Below are 20,892 nucleotides of genomic sequence, written 5' to 3' on the forward strand. Positions count from 1 at the left end.
AAATCTAATCTGATGAAAAGGGAATGATATTTCATTTTATTGTTCACTTTAATAAATTATAGCATATGATTTTGAGTTTGTAACTAAGTTTTTTTAATTCATGTACTAAGATGGACTCCAGCATTCCATTTCTGCTATAATGGTAATTAATTTAAAGTTTCTAAGGATTTTATTTTAATGATCAGATATCGAAAGGCTTATAATTAACTTTACATGACTACTTAGCTCGCGAAGGAAATGCTTGAACAAATCATTTGTTCCCAGAGAATTTTGGGCATATAAAAATACAAAATTTGATCGAACTCGACCATAACAGATTTGAGAATTACATGTATATCATTAAATGAAGGGTTTTGTAATATCATAATTGTCTGTTTTGAAATGTACATGTGTTTGGCATATTAAATTACTCGGTCATTGGGAGCCTAAAATGAATTATTATTCCTTGACCTGTATTTGTTTGTATTGTTATTACAGCATTACAAATTAGATTAAAACGCTGCATCTATTTCTGCAAAATTATATTTTTCCAGTAATTTGATATCAAACCTATCAGACTTTTATTCCAAACTTTTTAATAAAACAACCGAAAGCAATTACAGATTTCTATTTGATCTAAAAGTAATACCGGTATCATAGATTGAAATTGTTTACATGTAATTGGAAAGCAAAGTATTCAAGGGCACGATGATTGAGCTAAAGATCTTTGATTTCTATGTTATCTAATATTTCAGCACACTGTTCACAACACAAGGGCCTGGCATCTCTTCATGAATACGAAGTATCACTGTTGGCCGATAGACGCTAGTGCTAATAAACCGACCCCATTCAATCCATGTAAAGGTCTGTATCTAAGTACCTTAACATTGGGGGGAACCATTAGCCCCCCCCCCCCCCCCCCCCAAATGAATTCACAAATGTAGAGCTGATTTCAAAGTACCATTTGTGAACAAGTATATGCAAGCACCATGTAGTTTTAATTTCATTCTTCGAATCAATTCAAAATTGATGAAAAATATAAAATTTATATCTGCGGTAAATTGAAACAAAGAAAAAAAAATATTGCCGAATTACACTCTACTGTGAAACTCATCGGCATACTGGAATACTTTCCTAAATTTAATACACATTTACTGAAAAGAGCATATTTTTAAAAAAAAAATGGTATAATTCCCCTATATAAAATTGCTGACTTCATTACCATAATGACATTGCAAAAATGGAAGACATTTTTTTTTTTGAACTCATTTAATATCTAAATTTTGTAAGCATTAATGACACTATAGTTGCTTAAATGGAAGGTGGTTCAAGAAAATAATTAATGCTAAACTTTTTCCAAACAATTTGCAATTACCGATGTTGTGAGAATGATGTAAAAGAAAAATGACGTAATTAAGATTTACATTCGTGTATGTTTGTCATTCAAACATATCGATTTACCCTCTTGAATATCAGTTTCTCCTTTTTTAAATCAGAAAAAAATGATTGAGGAAAAATTCTGAATTATTTGTGATACTCAGTCAAGCATGCATGATAAGTCGAGGGTGAAAAAGTTGAACATTACTACAGTTACTTTACACTGGCCAATTATTAAACTGTCTTTAATTATCCCAATATTCATTCCTGTGTTTGGGATTAAAACTTCTCCACGCTAAAATAATTACTGAATTTATACGGGGTCTGTAATCAATAAAGACAGTAAATTGCGAATATTCTTGTCTTCGAATGAACCTGGTAGCTCGTGAAAGACCACTCGTCTAAAAGAGTATAGAATAATTGTCCAAATTTAGGATTTTAAAGGTCAAACTAGGCTATCCGATGCTTAAGTCATGGTTTACAGGTTAACTAATTCAAATATTAGAATACTGTTTTTTTTTTCATTGACATTGTTATAAAAAACATTATAGGAACTGGACATAATCTCATTTTATTTGAGTGTTTTCGAAACTGTATGCAATTAATTCAAAACTTCTAATTTGATCTACTGTAAAATCACATATTTTCGCGGGGTAAAATTTTCAAGATCTGAGGGAAAAAATATTGGTGTTTTCGAAACTGTATGCAATTAATTCAAAACTTCTAATTTGATCTACTGTAAAATCACATATTTTCGCGGGGTAAAATTTTCAAGATCTGAGGGAAAAAATATTGGTTTGTGGGGACTTGATTTCGTGGTTGGACAATGTTTAGTAGTAATGCATATGAAATTTTACATTTCGTGGTGGTCATAAATTCATTGGTCTCTCCATCCCTCGAAAACAACGAAAATTAAACCCGCACGAAAATTAGTGATTTCACAGTATCTCCGTATCAGGTTCAGTGAAAGGAAATATATATGATTTCGTACCTGAATCTGCACAAACTATCGGGGACTGGGTTTTTAGTTTTACTTACAAAATGAAAATCCTGTAAATCTTGATCAATCTTGATCAGCTTAAATTTAAGCAAAATCGGGCTATATTAAAGTTGTTAAACCTACTGTAACCAATGTTTACGTCATAAGTTCAAATGTTATGCATGATAGATGGTATGCATAATAGATTTCCAAAATTGTAACCGAATTCATCGATGTCTTAAAACTTTGAAAGTCAAGTCTATTGTATTTCTCTACCATCTTATTATAAGAGTTTGATATCATTTGAATTACACTATTATTATTGACATAATATTTCGACAAATTTGACACAAAAACACTTTCAAAAAAGATTTCAGTACAATAATATCATTTTGAGACGATGCATAACTCAAATTATTAATTCAAACTTAGCTTTAAAATAGAACTTTCAAATTGCAAAATTACAGCCTTGTACATGATTAAAAAGTTAATTGGTTAAAGAGTAAATGACTCTAAATAACAAATACATGTATTTGCGAATCAAATATAATTAACAGTCAGAATGATACATGTAATTATGTTTGGGTATAGAAAGTTTACAAACTGTAGCTTTTAAAGCCCTTACGAATAATACAACGGACTGTCATGATTAGGAAGCTGCGCTGTATTGTAGCATTTACATATCCAATATGATTCGAATAAATTGTAAAAAAAAAAAAAAAAAAAAAAAAATCTCAAAACCGTCAAAGCCCGATCTAAGAACCCTTTGTACAATGTCACCAATCCTCATACTCTGTTATGCCGATTGCATAATTCCATAGGGGTATTTACTTATTATTCATTTTTTTTTTCTTAAAAAAAATACAAAAAAAAAAAATTAGTTGTGAACTTGTCTGACTTTCTTGAAAAATTATTATCCTTAATTACAATATCAAGAAGGCGAGAATACCGAACGTTTAATCAAGAATAAAAAATAAGACAGATGACGTAACATTCGTAGAACTGTCGAGGAAGTTTCCTAGAAAACTCTTAGAATTCCAACGATAGCTAGACGTCGTTTACCTGTTGTACGACGTATGTGAAAGTATGTGTGACGTATATGTGGCTAGAGAAATCATGAGTTTACTTAGGAGATCAAATTTAAATTATTCATTACCATATCAGTATAATTCACCTCCATAAATTTAAATGTCCCATTCAGTGATGTTTCTTTCCTCTTGTAAATAGAGGTGATCATTTTCAGCACATTACATTTGATATTCATTAACGTAAATTAATTGGATTGGATAAAAGTAGATAAATTAATTGATTGGAAATTTACAATGATGGTGAACTAATTCTCTAGAGCTATATGATGAATTTTTGGTTGAGTTACTTTGATTACACGTATATACGAACCCAGTCTTATTTTTCCACTTCACATCCCTATCGTAAAAGTGAGTCTGAGATCAAAAATTAAGGTAACTAAGTTTTATGGCCTCGTAGCCAGGATTTTTTTTTTTTAAATCGGACCTACGGTTTTGAGAATTTTTTTTACAAATGATTGTACAAATCATACTTGGTATGTAAGTGATTCATTACAGCTTCCTAACTATGACAGTCTCTTTAATCGTAGAGGCTCTAAAAGCCAACTACTAAAATTCTGGATATAATCTGTAAAATTTCAATACCCAAACATAATGTTATATTCTGACTGTTATAGTAATTAAAATGGACTAGCAAAGAATTAATATTAACCTACCCGTTATTTACTCTTTAATTAAATTACTATTTGACCCTGGAAAAGGTTGCTATTTTGCAAGTTTTTTTTTAAATCTAAGTTTGTGCTATGTGCTGTCTCAAAATGATATTATTGACTGAAATCCTTTTTAAAATGTTCTTTCCTGCCAAATGTGCTAAAATATTATTTCAACAACGAAAGTGTAATTCAAATGATATCAAAACTTATAAGATGTAAAAGAAATACTTTAAGACTTGATTTTAAAGCTATATATCGATGAATTTGCGAAATTTTGGAAGTATACCGTGTTTTAACATTTGAACTTCTGACGTAAATATGTATAACAATTGACTTAACAACTATAATATAGCCTGAGTTTGATTCAAATAAAGATCGACTCAGATTTAAGATCCTGACTGAAATAGTTAACCTGTAAAGCATGATTTCAACATCGGTTATCCTAACTAAACCGTTTTAAGATCAGACGACACGTTCTTCAATAATATATAATTTTCTCAAGAATATTTGACTGAAGTATTACTATTTTAAGTTTCCTCACAAAAATTGGGGTATATTACCAGGCATTTGTGCAAGATACCATAGAATGCTGTTCCCTATGTAATCCTATTGGAAATCACTTAAAACGCTGATATCTCAATTTTTTGTGTGTATGTAAATTTAAACATTTTGAAAACAGTTTAGAATTCACAAGATGATAATAATTATAGATAATTTTGATATATTACTAAAGAATATAAAAACAGATATTCAAGGAAAGTGTCGTCAGTCCTTAATCTTGGTTTGTTTCGGATTATACATCAACGTTAAGAATTTTGACTGGAAAATTAAGAAGAAACGAGATTAGTCAAGAATGGCATTATTCGAAAATTTATTTTTGATATATGTTATTCTTTTTCTGAGATAATTTTTAATATCTTCAAGTGATTTATCTATTTTTAATTTCTGAAAAGAAATGAGTTTGTGTCCTTGAACTACGCTCAGTTACAAGTACTTTGGGTTTGCCAAACATGGTTTGAAAAGAATTTATTTGTCTACGAATATGGCAAAAAATAGATACATTTCATTTTGTTAGAGATTCGTTTTCATCGGAAATGTGATTTGTGTACTTAATTTAAATAATAACACGCCAAAAGGCATGTTTATGTGCATGTAAGAAGTACATGTAATATAACATATGATTTGATCCCCCCCCAAAAAAAAACCATTAAAAAATGTGATAATCTGTAATAAGAACATTAAATGACACCAGGTATAATTTAAACACTGCTTTTGATTTATACATGTAGGATGTAGAGACTGAAAGGTTATAAAAATTTTTCTAAATTTTTCAATTTAGATACATGTACTCTTTTATTTTTGAAAAAAAAGACCTGTGTAGTGTAGTTTAGATATGGAATGTACATGTAAAGGTTAGCTTAGACTCCATGCTTATGTAGTGTAAAGTAGATATTGTATGTATAGACTAGTTAAGATTCGATGTTTACCTAGAAAAAAATGTCCCTTTATCTTCCAAGTAATGAAATATTAATAAAGATTATGAAAACGTGGAGCATGAAAAAAATGTTACCTTCCTGTTAGCTTTGAATGTGTAATCATTTCAAATCAGTTTAATAACTGAACTGTAAGTTTTGTTGGTAATGATTTTACATTTTAATTGGAGTGTATGGTGACATATGTGCACGTTAACATACATATATCTCCATTTCTTTTTACACTGTATCCACAACAACCACTGAACACAGGGAAATGAAATTTTCGCCCTCGTTTTATTTTCGCCCCTCACTCACAAGTGGATGAATTTCAAAAAAAGGGCAAATTCAAAGAACAGTATAATTTCTTAAACAGAACTGTGACTGGGCGAATTTAAAACAGGGCAAAATTGCTTGGAAGTGTGAAAGGGCGAAAATAACCCTGTATACGGTATCCTGCACTTATAACGAGACACACTTTTTTCTAGATACAAATTTCACATTTTTTTCTATGATATTTTCATCCCATTTCAGGTGTTCAGATTAAATGGGTCAAGGAACCACCAGATGTTGTTAAGTTCGGGGTAGAATTTAACGTCACCTCGGAGTTAATCCTTACCCCAGAGTTCTACACTTGGGGGTTCCAGCATGATATCTTCAGCGGAATCAATGGCTCGGCTGGAGTGAGGTGATCTTTTTAATTAAATTACTAGTAAATGTAACATCAATTTCATTTGACATGAAATAAACAATAACCAAAAGAAATTATGAAACAACGACTTTATAATTCAAACCTTTCTCACATATATTACCAAAGTAATAATTACCACAGTACAGTTTTTGCTTTTGATATTATAATTAATTCCTATGGTTTTCACTCTCAGCAATACAAGAGAGTTCAACTCGACCAGAGAAACAGGTAGAACAACGACTAGAATATAAATCTGAATTAAGTTACAGTTAATTGTTATTCCACACGTAGTATACTGAAGTGTCAGAGATTTCAGACATTATTTTTTTTTCGCTGTCAAAATAATCAGACATTTTATTTTACACAATATGACAATGACTGCATTGTTAAAAATTTATCAAACCGGTGATGAAATATAGAAAATTTGTTCCGCTCATTTTAACATGTTATCTTCTGAGATACATAACAACAAAATTTTATGAAAAATGTTATGATTTCAACTTCCCTCATTTATATAGCATTATACCATTATCAACTGGATATGGAGTTTATGTCTCCCAGTTGATTCGATACGCAAGAACATTTTCTACTTTCATACAATTTCTAAAACGAGACGAGGCAAGCTATTGACAAATAAGTTGATGATACAAGGATATCAAACAATCTCGTTAAATTTCAACATTTTGCAAATTTTATGGTCGATACGATGACCTTGCTAGCAAATGCAATCTAATTACGTCGAATGGTGATTGACGTTTTTCATATAAATTGTTGGGCCATTATTATCACACTGAATTGTCTACGGCAATTTTCGTTTAACCGATCATGCCAAGGAGTACACGGCAGGTGTGACCAGTCGACAGGGAATTCTTACTGCTCCATTGCATGATGGTTGTTTACAATTTATATTGTTTTAATGGATTTTGAGGTTGAATACTGTTTGTTATCTTCATATTTCACGTATGACTAGAATACAGATTAGGCTATACTGTACATGTTAGAAAAGAATTGATACAAAATGAATTAATTATGTAAGAATATTAAATATACATATACATAAATCAAATGATATTTAATGATCTTTTGGAGACTTTCTCACAAGACATGAATATACAGCCTCACGCACCTTTAAAACTCAAATGGTGTTTCGCACAAATTTAAGTCACATTGGTACAATGTGATATTGTGCAACAAGACAAGAAAATTTATTTTAAAAGTGATTATTCATCTAATTTTATTTTTTATTTCGCAAACTGAAAAATAATTCACAGATAATAATTGGTAGGACTTGTTTATACTCTTGGCTGATAAATCATAACAATTCCAAAATGGTTTTTATGGTTTCTTGCCTATTGCAGCCGTCTTTGCGATGCTAAATTCTTAATTGAAGATTCTCTCTGGACTATGGGTGACTATTTTCCCTCGCCTAGATTCAAAGACAGTACAAGTGCTGTAATTTATATTTTCTTTACATTAACATGACTCCATAGCGCAATATGGTAACAGTATTTCTCAGCTGTTGTACTGCTTTCTTTGTTAAAAAGCTGACATTTGTCAGAGTTACTTTCTGAAATCTAGCATCATTAAAGGTCCGTCCCACTGCAAAATTACAAAACTTCACATTATAAATGTAAAAGAATTTTTGTTTTAATAGTAAGGATTCACTATTTTTAAAGATAAGCAATACTTCATTAACCTACCTTTTGGCATGGTTTGTATCTAGCATTGTCCCTCTTCAGCGCTACATTTAGACAAACTAGAGGTAAATGAGCAATGTTCTCAGAAAAATACTCCTCTTTAAGATTTCAATTTAAAAAATTCAACAAATAATACCAAAAAAGCTCAACAAATTCAATTTGTACATAGCTATTGTAGAATCATATAGTTGTTACATCATACCATTTATTGATCCCCTTTAAAGCATTGACTTTGAAAACTTAAGATAATGATTTTAAAGGGCATGTACCCTTGACATGAGATATCAAATACATCCCAGGGTTATTTTGTCGTACTGAAGTTAGATAAAGTTAATTTTTATTACAAAAGAATGTAGCCTTAATTTGTGCAAAAAACATGTGAGCTTTTTCGCAGCCATTCATTTCAAAGATAAATATGATTACCTAATAAAGAGAAAAGATGCCATTTTAGAGTTCGAGCAGAAATGTATTAAATAATTGTCATTAGCATTTTTAAAAAAATAAAAGAACATTTATCAATACCTATACATATAAAAAAAATTCCATGTCATGGCTTGGAAGAACATTTTCATAGATTATTAAACTGAATTGAATGGTCCTCTCAGAAGAATGTTATTAACAAAATACCCTGCGGAAAAACTTAATATTTTAAATGATAATAAAAATATAGTGATAATTCGAGGATGCTTGTCACCATGAGAAGATCTTTTTTTTTTATCACAGAAGTCGTAAAAAGAAAAAAAAATATCTGATTATGAAATTTCGTAACTTTGCTAATTAAAATTCTTTTGTCTATTTGTAGCAGCGGAACAGAAGCTCAGACGTGGTGCGAGAGTACAGCATGTCCAGCAAAAGAGTTGGCCAATATGGAGAACTGTTGTATATATCATTACAACATACACAGCTGTCCAGCCAACCAGGAGGGTATGACCAACAACCTCTGTGGACCATGGATCCCCGCCAATGGGGACATATTTACTCACTCCCAGGCAGAGGTGGGGCCGCCTACACAGGGGAACTGGTCCAGTAATGTAAGAGGATTATTTGTGGAGGGGGAGCACTCCATCATAGCCCATTATAAAATTGCTGGAATGCATCTTGCATTGATGAAGGAGGTCAAAGTTCATCCAAAATCAGGTAAATCAACTATATTGTGTGTTTAAATTTTTCCTAATTTGACTACAGGAAGACAACAATTTATGATAAATGCAACATTTCGACATGAGCATCACTGAAGAGACATAATTTGTCGAATTGTGCATCTGGTGCATCAAATTTGGTACCGTATAAGATTTATACATTATGACCACTAGGTCGAGGCTTCTGCTGGTGCATTGTTAGTCCCCAAGGGTCTCTACAGCCTAGTAGCTAAGTACTTCGGCACTATCTTGAAAATACGGATATATATATGAAATTCAGTTTAAAAACTATTGTTTCCATGAACCCACACACTGGGTAATTTAACAGCTTAACAGTAAGCACACAGCAACTGAAATTACAATTTCAATCTTATGTTTTCATGGACGTGTGCATTGACTCGTACCCGTCCTTTTATTGTTTTAACTGTATAGGATGGAAATGACAGAAGTTGTATATTAAAAATTTTCAATCTAACCAGCTTTGTGGCCTTGTATCTTCTCTAGTTAATTGAAACCTTTTTCAGATGCAGAAATAATCATCACTTAATGTTGATAGATTTATTTTTCATCCATTTCCCTGTAGTGGAAAACTCTAATACTGCATGATGCCTACATATTTCCAATATTCCAACATAATTTTTTTAATTGCAAAATCAATATGTTGTCAATTCAGAATCTTTGTTATACGTTACTAGACCTTAAGTGTCAACATTATCAGAAAGATTCACATGTTGTTAATTATGAATGATATTTGATTTAGATGAATTCAGTTAAATGCAAATGTCTTGTATGTTCTACTGAAATAAAAGTTTGATTTAACAAAAAGGGACGTAATCACATAAAATCAAGGTAAATAGTACACATGTACTTAAGAGCAGTGTAAATATCTTACTTATAGTGTGTGGAGATGGTTCTTGTCACGTGGAGGAGACCTGCTCCACTTGTCCTTATGATTGTGGAACCTGTCCTTTATCATCGTTACACATTGGAATCATCGTTTTCTTCTCACTGGCTAGTGTCATGGTCATCTTTGGCTTCATCACCGTAAGTCTACAAAAAACCTGAGAAAAAAAGCATAAACAAACGGAAGGCATCCACTTTATGATAACTATATCCAAGTTAAGAACGCATTGTCTTATTTTCATAACGATATAGTTTTGCGTAAGAAAGGGCAAACATAACTTATAAGCTTCATAGTTCATTTGTTGTTCATAATGAAGGAAATAAGTTTTTTCCTGTTCATAAATGTGACACCTTGTGAAACTTCTCTTCATTTTTTTCAAAGGCTATTTTAATTCAGAAAAGAAAATTGCTGTTGGATGAAAGTTGGATTGTTCCATATTCTAAATTAGTATTAAGTGAGTATAGTGAACATATTCATAGCTGGGAATAGAGAATACAACATTGTCTCAATTAACACCTTTATCATTTATTCTGTTTAACCATATCCTTTACACAGATTGCTAATTCTAATGAACAGCCATCATATTCATTGTTGATATGCTGGAAACACCTTCATACCTTTATTGTTGATTTGATTGACAGACATTCACACCTTTATTATCATTCTGTGGTGTATCTTCACATCTTTTTTATGTTGCAGACAACAATACCGTTATGTTTAACAGCGTCATCAGTCGTATATCGCTAAAGTATGACGACGATGACGTATTCAATGCTCAGACCGGAATGCAAATCTTTGCACAAACAGCGAGATTGTAAGTCGAGGATCCATTTTTGTCCTTTGACATTGAAAAAAAAGTATCGAGAGTACTGACTTTTATCTTAAAAACTGAGTAATGCTGCAGTTTTATTTCAATTTTGTTCTTTCACAGAGATGGAAAACTTGTTGCTGTCAAAAATATCAATAAATACAATTTTATACTCAATAGAAGTGTTCGATTAGAAGTTAAAGAAATCAGGTAAATACTAATTTAAAAGTTTAATCATGACTAAGCAAATTCAAATGATGATATTATACATCATTTTCGTTCTTCAGAGTAAAATTTTAGATGAATTCTATGTGAGTTAGTGTTAAATCTATTTTGTAGAGAACTACGTCATCAGAACCTTTGTCAGTTTGTGGGTGCTTGTGTAGAAGTCCCCAATGTCTGTATCTTGATGGAATATTGTCCCAAGGGCGCTTTAGCGGATGTCCTTCAGAACGACGAGATTCCACTCACTTGGTCCTTCCGCTTTTCCTTCGCTTCTGACATCGCAAATGGAATGGACTATCTACATAATCATTCTGTTATTCACGGTCGACTTAATTCTAGTAATTGCGTGGTGGACGACCGATGGTCTGTTAAAATTACAGGTACTCTGTATATTACAGCGCGACATTTTCCTTAATTAGTGAGAGAGTCATTTTTTGACTGTGATAGAGAACCGGAAGACAAAATTTCTTTAATGATACATAAAAGAATAAATGGCAACTGACTAGCAACATTCGATAAATGTTACCTTGATATAATTGAATAGGGTAATTGAAATTTGAAATGTTAATTAAAATCTTGATTAAAAATAATGGACACCATGAGTTTAAGAAATATTTTTTATAATTAATAGTTGCCGATATTAGATAGCAGTAATTAACAGTCACGTAGATTATAGAAAATGTGGAGATACGGAGGAATAATTAATGTCCGGCTCTTTGCTACCTTTAATTAAATGACACTTTTAAGTCATTTTTTGTATATTGCCATATTTGGACATCAAAAAGATTTTTTTATGAAAAAAAAAAATGTCATCAATTTAAAAAACTTCCTCGTGTTTGTTTACCAAATACATGTACATGTAGCTATTTCCTCAGAAAGCTGTCAATTAAGGTGCAATGCGTTGATGATAACATGCACTTTTTTGAATGCATGTATACATGAAAATCCAAACAATTGTTTTCATTGTTGGATTTAAAAAAAAACTCATTTTGTTGCAAATAGAATAGGGCGCGGTAGAACACACAATAGGAACCACGTACACTTTCAATACACTAGGAACACCGAAATGTATATATTGCTTTGTTCAATTTAATTAAAAACAATTACCCTATTAAATTCTTGCACAAACAAAACAATTAAGCGTTAACTTTAGAATTAATTTATCTTTTTCCCCTCGCAGTATTCATTTTGCTATTTAACTTTCCTCGTCAATTTCAACCTTTTGCTTTCCTTTCTTCTGAGCAAATGATTATAAGATTACTTTAAGATTTAAAACTTTTACTTGTACAATGGTAAATTGAAATCAAAGTCATTGTAGACTATGGACTTCCTTTGTTGCGCAAACATGACTTCAAATCAGACGAAATGACGTCAGAGTTTCAGAGCAGAAGGCGCGTTGTTTACCACGCCCCTGAAGTCGGTGGTGCTTTTCCAGTCTTTACAAAACCATCAGACGTCTATGCATATGGAATTATTTTAACAGAAATTGCAAACAGAAGTGATCCCTACGGGGTTTGTAGACATTGTTCATTATTCCTCAAAACGTTGATATTTTTTCCATTTATAAGGATAGCTGCATGCATAAGACAAGTTGTATGATAAATTAACTTAAGATCGGTTTTTTTTTTCATGATTTTGAAAAAAAAAACAAATATTTTCAGAAAGCTTTACTACAAACAATTATTGTTTTCAGAGGGAGTAAAAGATTTGGAATAACCTACGTACATTGTCAAAATATAGGTGTCATATTCTGTGCTACATTTTGTACATTTCATTAAAAATGTTTTGGCTTTTAAAAAAGTAACAATAATCCCTAAACAGGACGAAGACCTGGATACCTTACCACCCCACTGGAAGCCTCCATTACCAAACTTGGAGAAGAGGGATAATGAGGATGATGCATGTCCAACACCGACAGCCCTGTGTGCGGTAAGTGTTAAACCCCCGTGTACCGTAAGTGTTAAAAATCCCTGGGTATCACAATCCATGAGTGTCGTAACTGTCAAATCCCCATGTCTCATAAATGGCATATCCCTGAATGTCATAATTGTCTAAAAATCCGAGTTTCAAATCTATTCAAGCCTTAGCTTTCAACTTACCACAACTCATGCATCTTGCATGATGTGCATGTCAAATCCCTGAGCATTCTTAGTGTAAAATTCATTTCTACTGTAAGTGAAATCCCTGTGTGTCATATGTTATATTCTGTGAGGCCTTAATTATTCTATTCCTGTATGGTGTGTTCAGTGTTAAACCCTGTGTATGTCAGAAATGTTAAATCCCTGTGGAAATCCCGATCACTGAAAAACTATGAAGATATAACGAACAGTAATCATGTTGAAAAGTCCAAATTAACAATTCATATTGAGAGCAGAGCAATCATGGACCTGCAGAGGTGGGATCAGGTGACATGAGGAAGAAAGCATCTCCTGTCGACAGGCACATCCGACTTGAATCCTTGTCTTGACTGGGTAAATAGATAAATCCGTAGTCAGTTCAGTATGGAAATAATGGCTTAACAAATAATTTTAATTTGGAGTTAAAAAAATCTTCTCTCTTGTATACGTGAAAAAAAGGCTTTTTGATTGTTAATTAACATAAATTGTCTTAATTCTGATTGGAAAAGTTTTGATTGGAATGAAATATGATGCAATTACGCCCCATTATTAGCAGACCTATTTTTGTATTCATAAGAAGCAGAATTTGTTCAAAATCTTTTACATGAAAAGAAGAAAACACTTGCTGTGGCCTTCAACTCGACATTTAAATATATCGACGACGTAAATTGTTAATTAACAATGGTTATTTCCATTCTTATGTCGACACGATATATCCCGGTGAGCTTGAGATAAAAGATATCACAGAGTCTGACACATCTGTTTCATATTTAGATATTTTATTAGGAAAAGACGTTAAAAAAAAGACGTTAATGGTAATCTAACAACTAAGCTTTATGATAAACGTGAGGACTTAAACTTTTCAATCGTCAACTTCCCTTACCTATGCAACAATAACCTTATCACCTGCATACGGGGTTTATATCCCTCGGTTGATTCGATACACAAGAACATGCTCTACGTATGAACAATTTCTAAAACGAGGTAAATTATTGACAAACAAGTTGATGAAACAAGAATATCAGCAGTCTCGTTTAAAGTCATCATTTCGTAAATTCTATGGTCGATACAATGACCTTGTCAGCAAATACAATCTATCATAAAGTCAAATGCTGACTGACTTTTTTTCATACTAATTGTTAGACCATTATTTACACACTGAATTGTCGACGGATTTTTCCGTTATTTCCTTATCATGACAAGGAGCACACAGCGGGTGTGACCGGTCTGCAGGGGAAGCTCACTCCTCCATGGCACCTGATCCCACCTCTGATGTCTTAGAGGTCCGTGTTTGCTCTGCTCCTATTTTGTAATGTTTAGAGGACTTTTGAATTCGAATACTGTTCGTTATCTCTACATATTTCATGCAATAAATTTCCCAAAATTATTTTTAATGAATTTTGTCAATTCTTCAAATCTAAGCCAAAAAAAAAGAAGAAGGTTGATAAAGTCAGTTTTTTGATAAAAATACTAGTTTTAAAGTGATCCTATTTTTTCAACCTTATTTTGTTGCACTCCTGACATCTTGTATGTTTTTTTTTTTGTTTGTTTTCTTTTTAATAAAACATTGATATAAATTTTTTAAATCAGAATTTCTCTTTCAAATTTTGCAAAACAGTTTGTTGTTGATATTTTTACCCATTTTGGGAAATGTTTTCATATTTTCTTGACTTCAAAAGATGCTTATTTGCTCAAGTAATGAATTTTTGATTAAAATATATATATCTAAAGTGATGACAACTATTCTGTGAATTGACTTAAAATGTCAAAAAATGTCTGTATTTTGTTGATAGAAATAATAATTTCAAATAGTATCAAGTATTTCTGCAATTTATTTTGTAGCAAAGAGAGATGATGTTTATTGATAATTATAAAACAATTTTGTTGCACTTCTGACCGCAGTAAGATGTAAAATTAAACCCACAGAACACAAGAATTCATGAAGTTCTGACAACATCAAGTTGTAATAAAATTGTGCATTATTTATAGTCCAATAGAAGTTAAAAAGCATAAAATTGTTAAAACCGGGCTTTATATAAAAAAAAATCCCCAATAATGTCGTAAAACTAGCTTAACATATAGTAAGAAGAAAAAGGTATATTTTATTTGACATTTTACAATATGGGAAAAACACTGTTACATGTAGCAATTGAGGTTAAATAAGAAAATTCTATACTCATCATTTTTTATACTAGCTATACTATACTTTTTTGTTGCACTCTAGACGAAGAGCATGTGAGACTTAAAGTAAATTTGTGAAGAATAAATTAAATCAGAACATTTCATTGTTTCAGTAAAGACGTGGTGGAATTATCTGAATTTTATAACAATTTTTCTGTGTGTTTTGTTTTTGAATTTCTTAAAAAATTAGAAGAAAAAATAAAAACACATCTAGACTGATAAAATTGAAAAAGGACAGATTTCAATGATAAAAATGCCATTAATTTAGTCTAAATTATTCTAATAGGTGCTTATTGATCAAATGATAATTTGATGTATGAGTAGAAGTCATTTATTATTGAACTTAGATGTTTATAAAAATGTGTTGCAATATAAATCTGAAACACAGACAGATCGTGTAAATGATAGATTTATTTGGTAAAAATGTTCCTTGTGTCTTTATTTTCCAAAAAAGAAAGTAAAACATCATACACTGATAAAAGATTTTCCAAGCTGAGGAGCAAAACATCAAATGTTGCACTCCTGACATAAATGGGTATACACAGATCTTATACTTGACTCTCATTTATGCTCCTTGTGATATTAAATTTTAAACCTTTAAATTGTATATCAGTTACTGTTTTACACTTTGACAATTCTTTGTTTTTACTTAATTGTCATACAGATTTTTGAAATCAATGTTTTTGGCATATAACGTTTTTTTCTGTTGCTTCTATAATAATTTTGTCAGCATCAGGCATGATCATAATTTGGTCAAGGAGAAGTTAATACATCTCAAATAAGCTCCAGAAGGGATTTTCTTAATTATGAGAATAATTTTCGTATATATCAATTAGTGATATTTTCAAATACTTAAGACATAACATGTGATATTATTTAAAGAAACATCAATATTCATGATACAAAAATGTATTGATTTAGTGAAATAATTTAATGTACAAGCTAAAATATCTATTTACAGTTTCATCATAGCTTAAAAGCTGCAATTACTACATGTATTTTCTTATTTAGCTAATCTATTGTAGTTCTGAAAATTCACTTTGGCTTTGTTTGCTCACAGCTGATTGACGAGTGTTTAGATTCCAGACCGTCAGAGAGACCTACCTTTGGTAATACGAGGAAAATACTGTACAAAATCAACCCCAATAAACAAAACCCCGTCGATCTTATGATGGCAATGGTAGGTTTGATCTTGCAATCAATTTATAATACTCCTATCAAATTAATGATTGTTTAGTCTGTGTCGTACATTTATGGAACTTCCTTTTATGTTTTTACTTCGAATGCAGTCATTTGAAGTGAATAAATTGTTATACAACTACAAATTAAAAATTCCTTTACTGAACGGCATATGGTTAATGATCTAAAAACAAACTATCTCTCTTTGATTTCCCTTCATAATAAAATAAAAGAATGGGTCCAGATTACTATTTTATAACATGTCAAACAGCTATAAGTAATAAACAGAATGACATTTAACATTAATTGTGGTGTATAACCAGTATTAATTGAATTATCATATTTGCAAGCACTTAACTTTTTTATGCTCCATTAATCTTGTTGAATTTGACAAAACCTTACAGCCACAATAGAAATAATGACAAATGAATCAATTCATTGCTATAGACGGTCTGATTTCAGATGGAGAAGTACTCGAAGCACTTAGAACAGATCGTAGCTGAACGAACCAATGATTTGATGATTGAAAAACAGAGGACGGATCGATTACTTTATAGTTTGTACCTTGTTTTGCTGGAAAGAAGTTATCTGAGTTAAAACTATCATATTAAAAGCAATTTATTTTGAGGCACACATAATTAATAAGAGTTAGTGTTTCACATTTTTTTTTTTTTTTTGTTGAATAGAGTTTTTCAAACAAGCAACCTAGATTTCATGCAAACTGATACAGTCTTTCCTCTAAATCTAGAACATGTCGGAACATTAAAAAATCTTCCGAGGTGAATCAATTTTTGCGTACGATCAGGACCATCAACACGATAACCTGTTTTGGCCTATCTGTTGTATTCGACATATCGATGTTCAAAGAAGGATGTTCAGTGGTATATGTAAATGCTTTTTATGTATATCCGAATTTTATGAAAATGCTCTCAAGTACTTATTTTACTAAATAGACTCAAACAGGGAAGGTGTCCAGAGCCCCACAGGTCACACAAGAAAAGTCTTGTCACAAAAAATAAACATGTAGAATATGAAAGCCCTAGTTGCAACGTTCAAAAGTTATTGGCAAGGTTAGGTTTTTGCGGACAAACAGACAGACCAAAATTTACATGCCCCCTAATCTTCGATTACAGGGACATAAAAATGTCAGTAGTACTTAGCATGTTATAATATATATTTATATGAAACTGTCATTGCATACCAGACAAAGTAGTCCGTCGCGTCATGAGATCCGTGAACGTCATTTTGAGATATCTTGGGACCATACAGACACTTGGATAGGAATATGTGTCACCTCGCTAATGTTTCTTAGAGAAATTACTTAGATTCAGATTGATAGAATGATCGAGATGAATATAACAATATGTAATTTTGTGTTTATCACAGGTATGCTGCCAAAAGAAGTGGCGGACGTACTGAGGCGCGGCTACCAAGTGGAAGCTCAGTATTTAGAGAATGTTACGATTTATTTCAGTGACATAGTTGGTTTTACAACACTCTGCTCAAGCAGTACTGCTATGGATGTTGTTAATCTCCTTAATAAACTCTATATAACTTTCGATGAGGTTATAGAACTTTATCATGTTTACAAAGTGGAAACTATTGGGGATGCTTGTAAGTTATATTTACAGTAAACAGGGAAAATGTCGCCAATTTTATTTTCGCCCCTTTCGTCCTACTCACAGGTGGGAGAATTTAAAACGGGGCAAATTCAAAGAACACAGTATAATTTCTAATATATATACATATACATATACATATATATATATATATATATATATATATATATATCAAAGGGCAAAGGACTATATTCAGTAATGACCAATATTTGCCCTCAAAATCAAACTTTGACAGAGAAATATATTATTATGTTCTAAAACAGGGGGATATCTGCAGACGTCAAAGCACTGAATATTTTCCTAAGCCATGACGCCAAATTTTAGATATGTCGTCAGAAAAATGACGTAAATTCTGAATTTCCGTGATTTTTACAGGAAAAGGTGTATATTACGTCAATATTTTGAGTAAAAGTCACCGAGCGCAAGTCTGCTCCGACTCATTATTTTTATATAATGTGTAGAATGATAATATCAATGAAATATGTAAATATTGTTCTTGAGCAGGCCTGCGCTCTATAAATTTTATGGTAAAAATTGATCAAATTTTGTCCATTTTTGCCTTTTTCTGAAAAATAATACAAAATCCGAATAGTTTGTGACGTCAAAGAAACAAAAATTGTCAATAACCTTCTTTGAAAGTATAATATTTTTTGTTAATTTATGTTTCTCAATCAATATATACAATGCAGTACATTTCAAGAAATTTTCAAAATATGACTTCTATGGGGGCAAAAATATGCATATACCGCATATAGTTCTTTAAAACGGAGCAAAATTGTTTGCAAGTTAGAGAAAGGGCAAAAATAACCATGTATACAGTATTAGGTAATTATATTCCAGATACAAATAAAATTCAATTCCTTTTCTTGCTCTTTGGAATGTATTGATCATGTGTATATTTTACAACCCTATTCAAGATATGGTAGCTTCAGGTGTCCCCGAACCCTACCCTACGCACGCTGCTGAAATAGCCCGGATGGCAATAGACTTGGTAAAAAAGTGTGAGGTGTTTGCCATACCACACCTTCCCGGACAAAAACTCAAAATTAGAGTTGGTATTCACTCAGGTAATTGCTATACTCTTTTTACTGCATTATTATATATTTTATTACTTCCAAAACTTTTCATTCATCACACCATTAATAACATGCCAGATGGTGATTTATAAAAAGAAGTATGCGAATATCATGAAGGGGCCGTTTTGGTACATGTATTTACTGCCATTAAGTGATATCACCTATTCAAATCGGTGATATCACCTTTGCAGCTTTTGAATTGCAATGCCGAAATAGTAGAGGTTGTGGCTAAAATTAAGTTCAAAAAGTCCAGAGAAACTTTTACAATATTTTTTAAAAAGTTTGTTTAAGAGTAACACAAAGTCAATATCATCAATTTTGTTTCAATGCTAAGAAAAAATTGCTCTTTTATAATTTTATTCTATACTTTGCATTGAAGCTACCGGTATATTGTCTTGATGAAGGGACAATTTAATATTTACTGTTTAAGAAATGAAAAAGTGAAATCAACAATTCAAAACGATTAGATGATATCACCAATTAGAATAGGAGATATCACCCATTCGAATAGGTGATATCAGTTATTTAATTTGAATAGGCAATATCACCTATTCGAATTGGTGATACCACCTACTTATTTCGAATAAGTGAAATCACAAATTCGAAAAAAGTGATATCACCTATTCGAAAAAGTGATATCACCTATTTGAAAAAGTGATATCACTTATTCAATTGAAATGAGTGATATCACCTATTCGAATAGGTGATATCACTAAATGGCAATAAATACCAAAAACAGAGCATCGTAGAATACAGGTTATGTTACGAATAAGAAAGTTGAATGTTACGAATAAGAAAATTAAATTTTTTATTTGTTTTTGGCTGTTTCTTAAGGTACTGTTTGTGCTGGAGTGGTGGGGTTAAAGATGCCTCGGTATTGTCTGTTTGGTGATACTGTAAACACGGCATCAAGAATGGAATCCACTGGAGAAGGTTATCTTACAGTTACTCTTACTCTGTTTCTGATATTTCAAACTTCTATTTTAGGTAATTAACAATTATATTTCAGAGATTTTTTATATTCTTTTGTTTTTAGCTTATAAAATTCATATTAGTGGAAACACGTATAAACTATTACAAAATGGAAATTTCAAGTTTGAGGCACGTGAGAAAATACAAGTCAAAGTAAGTGAGAACAAGAAATTTTAACAATGATCGACCCATTGTTTACTATATATAACGATATATTTACGATTATATGTTTGACTAAGGTAGTGAAAGAAATTTACAAGAATTATAAAATCATGTGGAAAACTCTAGATTATCAAAGTTTATGGCCATGGTAATATTTCATGATACCAGCTATATACATATATATACACATACACTTTGAAATGCCTTTCATTTTAGGGCAAAGGTGAAATGCAGACCTACTGGCTTCTTGGAGAAGACAGACAAAAAAGCGTCCCAACTATTACGAAATTAGAAGTTGAGCAATTCTGTGACATATCAACACAAAATCCCGGCATATTGCGCGTGCGTTCTTTACCGAACGGAACATCCTCGAACGCAAATTCAGTTGACAATTTGTTGAATGAAATGAACATGTTTATGTAGAGTCGATTGTGAAAATTTTAAGGCTTTATACGTCTTTAAGAACTCCTTTTTCACAGCTCAGCAAAGAATTCATTTGTACCATACTGACGTATCGGTGAACAGGTTTTCCTGATATCGATTATTTGGTGATTTCCACTTCTCAATGAAGACAATC

The 20,892-nt window shown here is 31.6% G+C and overlaps 1 protein-coding gene across 1 annotated transcript; it reads left to right on the plus strand.

The window, feature by feature from the left end:
• The first annotated feature begins 747 nt into the window (after nt 1-747).
• LOC133190798 (atrial natriuretic peptide receptor 2-like) lies at nt 748-20,798 on the plus strand. The gene is made up of 17 exons (XM_061326485.1): nt 748-843; nt 6,080-6,233; nt 8,736-9,070; nt 9,971-10,116; nt 10,358-10,430; nt 10,676-10,790; nt 10,908-10,994; nt 11,124-11,389; nt 12,328-12,521; nt 12,831-12,938; nt 16,368-16,487; nt 16,949-17,042; nt 17,873-18,100; nt 19,023-19,172; nt 20,016-20,114; nt 20,218-20,306; nt 20,532-20,798. The coding sequence occupies exons 1-17, from the start codon at nt 771-773 to the stop codon at nt 20,736-20,738; spliced, it is 2,538 nt and encodes an 845-aa protein (XP_061182469.1). The 5' UTR covers nt 748-770; the 3' UTR covers nt 20,739-20,798.
• Nucleotides 20,799-20,892: the final 94 nt, after the last annotated feature.

The sequence above is a fragment of the Saccostrea echinata genome, unplaced genomic scaffold (assembly GCF_033153115.1).
Source record: "Saccostrea echinata isolate AGI-Se365-2 ecotype Australia unplaced genomic scaffold, CSIRO_AGI_Sech_v1 ptg000022l, whole genome shotgun sequence".
Lineage (NCBI taxonomy): Eukaryota > Metazoa > Mollusca > Bivalvia > Ostreida > Ostreidae > Saccostrea > Saccostrea echinata.